Source organism: Pagrus pagrus, assembly GCF_965226575.1.
Source record: "Pagrus pagrus genome assembly, chromosome: 11".
Taxonomy (NCBI): domain Eukaryota; kingdom Metazoa; phylum Chordata; class Actinopteri; order Spariformes; family Sparidae; genus Pagrus; species Pagrus pagrus.
In genome coordinates, this window is record NC_140195.1 from 14,942,000 (window position 1) to 14,954,994 (window position 12,995).

The window sequence follows — 12,995 nt, forward strand, 5'->3', positions numbered from 1 at the left end:
ATTAAGGACATTAACTTTGTCTCTGTTTTGTCTGGTCTCCCACTCACCTTGGCAGCCTGCTAGATAGACGTCCAAATCAATCTCTCCAAAGTCCCTGAATATCTGGGAGAAAGGATAGATAAGATTTGGGTTTGTTTTTGTCTTTTGAAAATGGAGATGAGCATGCCCTATCTTGTCCCTTATCTACTTATTCAACACTGATGATGAAATGAATGTCAATACACACACAGATCCTAACACACATACATTTTTCATGGTCTTCACAGCGACTGTGTCCACAAAGCTGGTTGTGGAAATGTCCAAGATGATGCTGTGCGTGGCCGATCCGCATGGCTTTTCCTCATCACCACTGTGTGATGCCTGGGTGTTGCTGTGGCCATCTGTGTCTGAATCGGAGTCTGACATGGCCGTGCCATGTTGGTATGCCCAGTTTACTTGGCCATTTGTAAAAGTTTCTTTCAGGCTTAAGGCCACATTATTCTCCTGACTCTGTCCCTTCAGTTCTGCAGAGACCTTCCTCTGATTCACCTCTGACTCCTTCAAAGAGAATGTGCCATTGGACAAGTAGCTGATTTTCTGTCAAAAAGTTGAAAAAGCAGAAATTATCAGTGCAAATCGATTATTGTGTAACTTGAGGTATCTCAAAATGTATTATTTAGGACATCATACTTGTTTTTTTGCCTCCTTTTTAGCTTTCTTTTTCTCCTTCTCTTGTTTACGCTTCAGCTTCGCGTCTTTCTTCTTCTTCTGTGTCAGCAGCTTCCCAATTTCAATTCCGCTCTGCACAAGAAGCCGAGCATCAACATGAGAGCGAGAGAAGAAGAAGAGAAAGTGAGAGAGATAATGAAAGCAATTAAGGATGATGTAGACAGTGGACAGGGATTACGTCTTGTAATCACACACACACACACACACACACACTTTCGCACACATACACACACCTTCTCTTGCAGGGCCTCCAAGTACATCTCAGCATTTGTGTAGTAGATAGTCGTAGATGAGCGGAAGATTTTGATTCCTGGAATCTCTTTGGCCTGCGGGGACACATCATGAAGTGGAAAAGTTCAGAAACTCACACCCTGTTCTGCGCTCATGTGGACTCTGAAGGTTGAATGTACTCTACCCACAGTGTTCCTTTACTCTACCCACAGTGTTCCTTTACCCTACCTACAGTGTTCCTTTACTCTACCTACAGTGTTCCTTTACTCTACCCACAGTGTTGCTTTACCCTACCTACAGTGTTCCTTTACTCTACCCATAGTGTTCCTTTACCCTACCCATAGTGTTCCTTTACTCTACCCACAGTGTTCCTTTACTCTACCCACAGTGTTCCTTTACCCTACCCATAGTGTTCCTTTACTCTACCCACAGTGTTCCTTTACCCTACCCACAGTGTTCCTTTACTCTATCCATAGTGTTCCTTTACCCTACCCACAGTGTTCCTTTACTCTACCCATAGTGTTCCTTTACTCTACCCACAGTGTTCCTTTACCCTACCTACAGTGTTCCTTTACTCTACCCATAGTGTTCCTTTACTCTACCCACAGTGTTCCTTTACCCTACCTACAGTGTTCCTTTACTCTACCCATAGTGTTCCTTTACTCTACCTACAGTGTTCCTTTACTCTACCCATAGTGTTCCTTTACTCTACCCACAGTGTTCCTTTACCCTACCCACAGTGTTCCTTTACTCTATCCATAGTGTTCCTTTACCCTACCCACAGTGTTCCTTTACTCTACCCATAGTGTTCCTTTACTCTACCCACAGTGTTCCTTTACCCTACCTACAGTGTTCCTTTACTCTATCCATAGTGTTCCTTTACCCTACCCACAGTGTTCCTTTACTCTACCCATAGTGTTCCTTTACCCTACCTACAGTGTTCCTTTACTCTACCCATAGTGTTCCTTTACCCTACCCATAGTGTTCCTTTACCCTACCCACAGTGTTCCTTTACTCTACCCATAGTGTTCCTTTACCCTACCCACAGCGTTCCTTTACTCTACCCATAGTGTTCCTTTACCCTACCTACAGTGTTCCTTTACCCTACCCATAGTGTTCCTTTACCCTACCCGTAGTGTTCCTTTACTCTACCCATAGTGTTCCTTTACCCTACCCATAGTGTTCCTTTACCCTACCCACAGTGTTCCTTTACTCTACCTACAGTGTTCCTTTACCCTACCTACAGTGTTCCTTTACTCTGCCCACAGTGTTCCTTTACTCTACCCATAGTGTTCCTTTACCCTACCCATAGTGTTCCTTTACCCTACCCACAGTGTTCCTTTACTCTACCCATAGTGTTCCTTTACCCTACCCACAGCGTTCCTTTACTCTACCCATAGTGTTCCTTTACCCTACCTACAGTGTTCCTTTACCCTACCCATAGTGTTCCTTTACCCTACCCATAGTGTTCCTTTACTCTACCCATAGTGTTCCTTTACCCTACCTACAGTGTTCCTTTACTCTACCCATAGTGTTCCTTTACTCTACCTACAGTGTTCCTTTACTCTACCCATAGTGTTCCTTTACCCTACCCATAGTGTTCCTTTACTCTAGAGTTACACACATTTTCAAACAAAATTTTCATTTAGTTGTATCTGGTAATGCAGATTTTTTTTTTGCTGGATCTGAATTACTCTATTTTAAGATTGCAATTAAAGGGACAATTCACCCCCCAAATAAGGATGTCTGCCTTCTCCCGAACTACACCATATCACAGTGCAGAAGGAAGCATGAAACTACTCGTGGACGAACACCTTGTGTTCATGACAGCGTGGGATGTAAACATTAAGGCCAGAAACGTGGTCCACGCCGGTGTGCAGGCACAAATGACAATGCCTTTCATCCGCGTACTTGCTTGGACCACATTTCTACAGCAATGCTAGCAGCACTGTGATCAACATGTTGACGCAAGCAGGTGTAGTGTTTATCTTTGTTAAGTGTGTAAGCCTGCCTTTAAGCATTTAAGGAAAAGTGCAGCTAAAGTTGATGTCATTAATTTTGCAGGTATTTAAAATCCAAAGTCTCACCAAACTCAGTAGGTTTCATCCTTTGTGAATCATTAATATCTGCACTAAATTTCAGTCTTGACCAATGTGGTAGATTGACTGACTGACTGACTGACTGACTGGCATTGTCATTCCTAGAGGCAGCATGCCTGAACATTTATTTCTACTGAAGAAATAGTGAGATGACTGTTCACTTCAAAATTGTGTTATATATATATAATTTGTATGAAATGACCCTACATTTCTGTGGATGAATATGGCACTGAGCAAATGTAATGTACCATGAATAACTCTTACCTCCTTGTAGGTGTCTGTGTCCAGATACAGGTCGGTGCCTGGCACGTGGCCCAAGATAGAGTAGCGGGGTCTGAAAGGTAATAAATGTTATTATTGCAGAAGTAATTGCCCTTCAGCTCTGTAAAAATCATATTAAAATCTTCCTTTGTGAATGAGAGGTGTGTAGTTACACTTGTGTTCTGAAGATGACGGTGAGCATGGAGAAGACAATGGAGACAGCCAGGCCCAGGTCCAGGTTGAGCAGGATGGTGCTTGTGAATGTTACCAGCCACACCAGCTAGAGGGCAGCGTGAACAGTTAAAGTCAGCGGGTTCAAAGAGCCCAGAGGTTCACACAGTATTTAACTGAGGAGAGTGACTCTTAAAGAGGATTTAGTCGTACCAGATCAACCTTGTTGGTCCTCCACAGCGTGGGCACGTCCATGAACTGCTTGAACATCCCTTTCAAATTCACAAATACTATGGTGGATAAGACAGCCTGAAGAAAACACACACACACACACACACACACACACACACACAGATGTATTCACATAGCCTTAATGGTTATTAAATGGTTATTAAATTCGCTGCCAAGAGAGACAGTAATCATTAAAAAAAATCGACTGGAGGGAGAGTGTTACCTTGGGAAGATCTTCAAAGAGGGAACCTATTTTTAAAATTGTGATCAGCACGATGACGGATGAAATCACTCCGGCAACCTGATAGTACACACACATACACACACTTTTTGAACAATAGGCCTAAATGGACTCAAGTTGAACATAATAATTAGATGTAATCAGAGGTATTTGTGCTGTTTGTGCACACATGTCTGAGTGTGTGTTTACTTGTGTCTTGCCCCCGGTGCTTTCCTGTACGAGGCTGCGAGACAATGAGGAAGTCACAGAGTAGCACTGAAAAAAGCCACCAACAGTGTTGCTGAGACCTAAGGCAACCAGCTCCTGCAAAAACAGAAACGGCAAGACATTTAGACATTTAGGTTAGAAACCGATTATCTTTGAGACATTTAATGCTATTAATATCTTAAATCCATGTATATCTGGAGTTTGTAACCTTCAAGTTAATAACATAATGCACTGTTCATGAACTTTATGGCCATGTCAACGCTTTGCTGCCACACTGAGAGCAGTGCCAAGCACGTTTAAGTCACACTTGATTGCATAAAGCTAGTTGGACATTAATGATTTAGCAGGCCAGCTCTTAGAGACTGTGAGTGCTTCCCAGCCTGTCTCTCTCCACAGCAGAATGATCCCAGTCACATGCCTCTGCAAGTGTGTGTACGTGTGTGAATAAGTCTGCGTGCAATAGATGAGAATAAAACCCCCCCTTCTGTATTTCTTCACATGCACATGCAAAATAAAAGAATTGTGGAGAAAGCTCCTTAGTGTGTATATACCTACAAGGAAACGGTGATATGACCTGATGTACTACCAAAGGGAAGATGGTGTAGTTCAATCTCAGGTCATTGTCTTGCATAAAGAATTAATAATAACAGAATGAATAAGGGATATATAGAGATACATTTTCTTCTGATTATGCACTTTATTTTTTTACAACCTCGTTAACATTTGCCACGTGCAAAACCAGGAGTCAAAAGCAAAACCTTGCTTCTGTGAGGTGAATCCTGCATGGCTTTGAACATGGCGTTGTGCACTGGGAGCGGCTTTATAACATTTGTAAATGGACTTGAATAATTACGGGCTTAAATGCATCTTTTGCCAACTCCTTAAGAGGTTTAGGCGATCCAATTTCAGTCTGTTATTACTCTGAGGATGCAAAGTCAGACACTAATGTGGCCTAAAATGATTTGTGAAGGGGGGCTAGGAAGGAACAAGAGGAAGTTCTTGTTCTAGTTCTTGAAGTATGGAAAATATAATAATTAGAATAACAAAATAAAAAAAAATTTCTTCTTTATAACTTTAGAAGTGACAGAAACAACTAAAAACATGTAACATGTAAAGATAAAACCATGTAAATTTTGTTTATTGTCATGGTTTGGGTTTTTTGGTTTGTTGATGTCCTGTTTTATTTTGTAATTCTATCTTGCGTCTTGTTGTCACTCTACTTCCTGCTCTCATGTGTTTCCAGTGTTCTGTTTCCCTCTTGTGTTCTCGTGCTCCTGTGCCACCTGTCTCACATCAGCCTCATTAGCACTGCACTGTTCCCAGTGTCTCTCCACCTGCACCTCGTCCCCTCCTTAGTTCAGATTGTATTTGAGCCTGTGTTGCTTCCTCACCCTTTGTTGGTTTGTCTGTTCTCGTCCTTCCTTCCTTGCTCCTGTGCCTGTTCCCCCTCTCTTTGTTTGTTCCCTCTGTCCCTGATTTGTGTTCTGTATTGTCCTCACTTTTTGTTTTACTTTTGTATTTAGCTTTTCCTTGTTGTGAGTTGTTTTTGGTTTTTTTGCCTGCCACTTTCACACTTTCTGATTTTTGAATGTTGGACTTCAGCTCATTAAAGCTCGCCTTTTGTTTTCAACCTGCCTGCCTCTGTGTGTTTTTTTCGTTAGGTCATTTTTGTGTATATAGTGATATTTATAATTACTTCACTGTTAACAAACAATGAAAGTTGCAATGACGTTTGCAATACTTTGTAAATGGTTTGTAAACACTGTGTGGTTCATCTATAAACATTACTTGGATGGCCTTTATAAAGTTGTAACTGATGTTTACAAACATTTACAATTGCTTAATGAAAGGTTTATAAAGCATTTCATGTTTGTTAACAATGAAATAACTATTAACTTAATTTTAATTTAGTATAAATTTACCATTTATTAATGATAATTATTCCAAAGTGTTACCGAAACCATTTGTCATTGCTTCTGTCACACATCAAAGATTGCTTTTATCATTCATGTCAATAAAAAACAGAATCAGGGTTTTTGAAATGAATTGAGCACCTAAAATAAATATTTACAGAAAAAACGGAGGTCTGTGGAGTTATTCATGGCTCTGCTGTTGGGGGCCCATGACAACCGAAATATTTTTTCCACTGATGTGATAGTCATGCCCAAGTTTGACTTTTCCCTATGAGTCAGACAGGAACACAGGTTCCAAGTATAACTCTCACAGCTGTTTGTGAGTGTCCCCTTGAATATTTTAAGGCTTGTGTGTGTGTGTGTGTGTGTGTGTGTGTGTGTGTATTCCTCACCTGGTTGCTATCCACCTTGTAGCCATACTTGAGGCCAAATGTTTTGCCTAGGGAAATACTGATGGCGTAGCCCACAATGGCCACTGCAAAGGCGTCGCCTATCACCTCTGAGAACAATGTGGCATCTGGAGCTTGAGGGGCTTTGAGCCTGGAGCAGGTGGAGAAGATAAATGGTTTAGGTTTGTATAACAACCACACACACACCGGCGTGTCTGCAAACAGCTCAGGGCAGCTCACATCCTCCCAGAGGTTTGTTTCAAAACTCTAATGAGCTTCTTGTCTTAATATAGAGGTGCATGTCTTAAACTCCAGGAGCATGTGCGACTTTGCTGTCTTGTACTCGCAGCAATTAATCTTGTTGTCGTTTGGCATTCTTGAAAAAACATCTCTCACTTCCATTAATATCAGAAGCTGTCAGCTAAAATTAAAGTCAAGCACAATCTGCTATTATATCCCACTGTATATTTGCACGTGCTTTCTTGGGACACTGTCATTACTTTTCCATCACAGGAACAGAAGCATGTTTGAAATAACTCACATGAACACACACTATGATTCTTTTCCTTTGAGTCTCACTTTGTCTTTGGCACATTTGTGTCTGTGATCTGGTGAACAGTCCTGCATAGACTTGCAATAGCTGTCCTGAATCTCACCACTTCCCTTCCTATCTGTCTCTTTCTGTTTTGTCCACAAACACACAAACACACACACACACACTCAAACATTGCAATCACACAGAGATAAACGTACCCACTGGGAATCTCTCCAACCACATCGATACTGTATTTATTCGTCAATCCACAGAAGTGGGTGATGATTGTTGCTGCTATGACCTGTTGAAAAAGGCACAAGGAACACTGTGTTAATGTGTGGGGTCAAACCTTCAGTACATAAGGTGCCTTTTTCAGTCATGAGTGCAGAAAGATTACTGTGGTCAGGATGCCCTCTGCTGGACTATTAAATGAAGTGACTTACCACTATGAGCTCTATCGGGATGGGCATAGGCAGCTTCTCTCTGTAGCAAGCATTGACTTCTTTGACCACGATGAGAACTGCCAGTGCCACCAGACTGACCACCAGCTCTGGCACTTTGGTCTCAGGCAGCAGCCGGCAAATATCCACCAGAGTCTGTGAGGAGAGGGAGAAATCATGGATGCTGACCTCTACGTAGTTTAAATGCAACTTATTGATATCCGTTTTTTCTGAGGATATTCCCATTTAGATGCAATAACTTCCACATTTGAGACTACACAGGTTTTCTCTCTCCTTTTGTTGTGTGAGGACTGTATGATATTCATTATGCAATATCAGAATTAAGTTATCAAATATCATTTCAGTTGTGATATTTGATTTGGATTTTTAAAATGGAGTTGTCTATGACAAAGCCTCAATGACAGAACATGGAGTTTAACAACTCTTGTGCTAACTGGTGCACTTTGTTTGCTGTATCTGCCATTGGATGATTTGTGAAACTTTTTCTCCTTTCCACATCATGTACATTTTCTATAGTTTGAGACGGATGCTCCAGTGGTTCGGAGAGTGCTTATCCAGCAAAACATTGCTTTATAAATGTAGTACAAAAGTACAATATTTGTCCTCAAAGTGTAGTGGAGTGGAGCAGAAAATGAAAATACTCAACTAAAGTATTTTTAAATTATACTTTCGTGCAGTACCTGAGTAAAAATACTCAGTTACATTCCATCACTGCTCGCTGTCACAGTGTCAAGGGGACACTTAAATACAACTTTTGTAGCTATTGGTGAGTTATCCGTCAGAAAATTATAGAGACCTTGGTTTTTAGGAAGCTGTGATGGACATTCTTTACTATTTTGTAGACCAAACGATTAATCTATTATGAATTAATTGGCAGATTAATTGATAATGAACGTAGCCCTTAGTTGCAGCTGTAATGTACTCACATAAATAAGAGAGAGTGGACCTGTGAAGCGCGCTGGCTTCACTCCAAAAAGATACTTGAGCTGCGAGATGCACACATGACATGCTGATCCTGTGGTGTAGCCACGGACCAGTGGCTCTGACAGGTAGGTGACCACGAAACCAAACCTCACCACACCCAACAGGATCTTAGAATGGAGAAAGAGAGAGCACTTTAGTCAAAATCTGTGAAATATGGCTTGAATTTGTTGTTTTGTACCTCAGTAAGGCTCTAAACACTTTTATTTTGGTCAGGATAGACACACAACACACCTGAAAGAGTCCAGTCAGGACTGTCAGGGAACATGCAATCTGTACTCTGTATGCATCCCGTGCATCAAGGTCCACACTTCCTGTTTCATTAGTGCCATTAACAATAAAGTTGCTGTCTGGTGCCAGCCTCTCCGTCACACTCCCAATCATGATGCTGATCACAGCAAACGTACCTGAATATACGAAACAAGAGCATGTAGACACAAGGTCATGCACAAATAGCAGCAAGGATGGATTTATTCACAATCTTTCAGTTATTTACTTTTTAAATCACACACACTCTGTCACTCACCTATGGAGATGTGTCTGGAAGTACCAAAGATGAAGTAGACCAACACTGGGAAGAGGGACGTGTAAAGGCCGTACACCGGGCGCAAGGAAGCCAGAAGAGCATATGCCATGCCTGAATTAGAAATACAAAAATAATAAATAATAAATAAATCAACAACAATAGTTAAGGCTGGACACATTTTGTTTCACATTCAAGGAGTAGTCAGACTTTTCTGACTTGAGTTAGATGAGAAGAATGACACCAATCTCAAGCACACAGTATGTAATTTCAGTCAGAAGGGGTCTCTCAATCAAAACAAAGCGAAAGACATTTGCTGGGTGTTGCATGGGGAGGGCCAGGTGGAGTAGGGAGGCTGATCAGCTGATCAGAGCCAGCCAACTCTGGATGACAGAGTCGAGCGTAGAGCCAGAGATTCTGGAGGACTAAACACCCAGTGTCAGGATTCTGCTCTGATCTGGAGCCGTTTACTGACAGAGAGCTTAGAGATTACTGTGTAAACACTACAGAGAGGAGAGGGGAAATGAGGAGAGAGAACCTGAGTGCTGAGCTGTATTATTTAGGTTAAACACAAAGATACACAAACCCTCTGTGTGTCGTTGCTTAAAGTAATAACGTAATCTGGTTGTTTGGGGTGAATAAACACTCCTGGAATTAACAAATGAATTAGTGCAAATGTAGTCAAATGCAGTCAAACTCTTTGCCGGTGGTAATGATTTAGTTTGATTCACGTTAAGTTTAGTTCTATTCATGGACTTTGTGGAGGACCTTTAAAACATCGTCAGACATTTGGGGAAATGCACTTGCTTGCGTTTGTTTGCATTCTTTCTTTAAATCCTGTCATCTCTCTCTCGGAAAGACAGAAAGAGAATAAATGCATTCCTCAAAAGGCCGAACTATTCCTTTAAAATGACCAGTTTGCCAAGTTTTTGAAGCGTGATGATGATAAACTCCGAACTCTCTCCACTGTACACAGTCATACATACAAACCCTGTGGCAGATGCATGATGCCCACACTGCAGCCAGAGATCAGGTCACCGATGGCATTTTCTCTGATGGAGTAGTGAGGCAGCCAGCCGAGAACGGGAACCCAGCTCAGCACCGTGTGCTTCAGCCTCGGCACTGAACACCTGCAACCGTCATCACAGAGATTTATAGAGAGCACATAATTTCACATTTCTAATCTTTTCAGTTAATGTCTGTATAGGTTTTGTTTTATATTTAGTTATTTCATTTAAAAACACAAAAGGAACGGTTGTAAAAAACTCATTAAAATACCCTAAACTAGACTTGTGAATTGTAACACCTGCTAACGTTTTTATCAGCTGGCCTGTAAAACAGTGACACACGAGACAACACCAGCATGTCAGCGTGCTACAGTTAAATTATATTGACACATAAGGTGCGGTAGTGAACAATATTATAATGTGAGACTGTCTGCAGTCACTAATATGAGATATGTTATTAGATATTGTCACATTGACAACACTTAGATAAGTCCTGTAATAATTTTATTGCTTAATATTAGAGTCTTGCATGCTGCGTCACAGGTAATAATGAAAGCTTCGACTTAATAAAATGTTGAACTTTGCTCAGCCATCAGCATTAAACCACTCAGTCTAACATTGCACTCCAATTACACTGTTAGACTCACAGCAAAACCTTTTTTATCACCTTTTTTATTCTGTGCATTCTTCCTCCTTTTAAAAACCTGGCACCTACGTTACCCACAATGCAATTTAGCCACTGAGTGACATCACTAAAGGCAATCAATCAGTTTACATGCAGCTTCTTCTGGTGCCACATAAGGCTTTATACTACTTTTTCACATATGCAGCAGTACTCCCCAAGACCTGTAAACACACCTGAATGTGTAAGCTTGGTGGAGTTACCCTTTAACTAATAACACATCCCCCCACACCCTCCCACACACACACACACACACACTTGCATACACACATGCATACACATAAACTCATGAGTAACTTAACAGGTTGGCAGTAAGACAGAAAAACTACATTCAAATTCAAACTCAAAGGTCTGTTTGTCAGTTTGTGTCATTGTCTTAGTTTTGTCCAGACCTCCCTCCCCAGTCTCCTCTCCTCTGTTTTTTTACCTCAGGGACTCCTTCACCCGTTCACCCAGGGTGGGTTTAGTGGACCACGTCCCTTTCTGTGCCACTTCATCCAGATGTAACTCATCCAGGACCTTCCTCTGCACAAAAAACTCCTCAGCTGAACAGTTCCGCTTCTCCATGTCCATGTGTGTTAGACCCGATTCAGCAGACCTCTGTAAAGCCAGTGTCTCCTAGAGCTCCTCTTGCTCTGCCTGAGGGGTCTTCTTTACTGTTGCAGTTGTACAAACACTGTGTAGTGAGAGTTAAGCCTCCTCGCGCTCGATACTGATAGACAGTGCTCGTGTTTGGACTGTGGGAGTGACAGCTCCTCACCTGTCCTTATAAGAGAACAACCAGCCCCCGACATGTGCCTATGCATGTACTCACACCTGAGGTATCGTGAGTGTGTGTGTGTGTGTGTGTGTGTGTGTGTGTGTGTGTGTGTGTGTGTGTGGTCATTAACTTAGTGAAAAACTACAGCAGTAAAGCTGAACTTTGGTGAACTACAAACTATCCAAACTAGTTAAATGAGATACTAAAACAACACCAATGCTACTGTTTAATACACAAATGTACAAATGATTTATTTCTATGTAGTATTTCTTATATAAAGCACACATCTCACTTGGTTGTGGAACAGACGGCAAGCTGGTTAGGTGTGTGATTATGCGCCAGACATGGCAGAAACATCTTATCTTTATGGCTGAGATAGACTACCATTATTTTCACCGTCAGCAGGAAAGTCGGGACTCATCGTGCTACTGGCATTGCCCAACGTGATTTATTGAATTTGGCAGTCCTAGAAAGGAAGTTTTAAAGACTGTTCCCAACACAACTCAGATAACGGAAAGGAGAAGATTTTGCATAGCATATGTGTGAAGTATCTGTGACTATGTTTTTAGTTTAGTTTAATTAAAACCTTCTTCCTTTACTCAATCAAATGTCTCGCTCTGTATTATAGATGTTTCTTTGCTCTTCATTTGACGTCTGTGCTGCCCAAACATTCTGCCCAAGACCACTCAACATCAAGTGCATTACTCTCATACGACAGTGAGCCTACACAAGTATTATGTACACATTTTAATGATCAAGGGTCACTCTTTGTCAGGCCTATCCAAGGCATTACACATTACACATCAACTTACATGTGAAACCTACAAATGAACAAAATGTGGAAATCAGTAATATCGGTGGTGTCAGGAGGCCCTGGCCTTCATTGTTTTAAGTTGTGGATCACTGTGATCTCAGATTTGGTCACCGTGATATAGCATCACAACTGTTTTAGATGCAGACATAAATTGTAGTGTTAGTGGTAAATAAAATAAAACAAAGTACTCGACAGAATGAGCTGATTAACACGCTCTCATTTTCAGAACAACCTCAAACCTTAGAGTTTCATTACAATCTGTATATGTCACTCTTAATTTAAAAAGGTCAAGTCAATTTTAGTTATATAGCGCCAATTCAAAGCAAACGTTATACCCCATGAGCAAGCATTTTTCAATTGTGGAGATGAAGAAAAAGCTGCCTTAAAATAACTATAAAAGACAAAGATACAGGTATATCACTTCAAAACATGTTCAATACAAGCTGATATACATCTTTGAACCAGGTAACCTTGTAAGACAAATTTGTCCTTCACAATCCTGACAGGGCTCCTTCAAATCAATTCTATGCCTTTGTTGAGCTGGTTAACATTTAACAGGGTCTTTGTCAAAATGACTCTTGTTGATTGAGGTTTATCTCGTTGTTCAGTCTGAGCGGAATGAAGGAGAATGCACTGAAATGTTAACAGAGAGAGAATAATGGACGTTTGAGACAAGCAGGTTAAAACAGGATAGGTTAAAGCAGAAAAGTAAATAATGTGATGAGTGTCAGGATCCTGCTGAACCCGCTATGTGTCTCTCCAATGGGTAATTGAAAAATAA

General features: G+C 41.1%; 1 protein-coding gene across 1 annotated transcript in view; it reads right to left on the reverse strand.

Annotated features, from left to right (window-relative positions):
- Window positions 1–11,207, reverse strand: part of LOC311264753 (solute carrier family 26 member 6-like) — a gene marked incomplete at its 5' end in the record, with an annotated part of 14,441 nt that extends 3,234 nt beyond the window's left edge. Inside the window, 17 exons of the mRNA XM_084365843.1 lie at window positions 48–102; window positions 247–576; window positions 670–780; window positions 942–1,034; window positions 3,303–3,372; window positions 3,473–3,579; window positions 3,684–3,779; window positions 3,925–4,002; window positions 4,132–4,245; window positions 6,455–6,602; window positions 7,205–7,287; window positions 7,430–7,582; window positions 8,374–8,538; window positions 8,663–8,835; window positions 8,955–9,065; window positions 9,942–10,081; window positions 11,068–11,207. Coding sequence (XP_084221969.1) covers window positions 48–102; window positions 247–576; window positions 670–780; window positions 942–1,034; window positions 3,303–3,372; window positions 3,473–3,579; window positions 3,684–3,779; window positions 3,925–4,002; window positions 4,132–4,245; window positions 6,455–6,602; window positions 7,205–7,287; window positions 7,430–7,582; window positions 8,374–8,538; window positions 8,663–8,835; window positions 8,955–9,065; window positions 9,942–10,081; window positions 11,068–11,207 — 2,167 coding nt within the window. The remainder of the gene's footprint in view (window positions 1–47; window positions 103–246; window positions 577–669; window positions 781–941; window positions 1,035–3,302; window positions 3,373–3,472; window positions 3,580–3,683; window positions 3,780–3,924; window positions 4,003–4,131; window positions 4,246–6,454; window positions 6,603–7,204; window positions 7,288–7,429; window positions 7,583–8,373; window positions 8,539–8,662; window positions 8,836–8,954; window positions 9,066–9,941; window positions 10,082–11,067) is intronic.
- Between the last annotated feature and the right edge of the window lie 1,788 nt (window positions 11,208–12,995).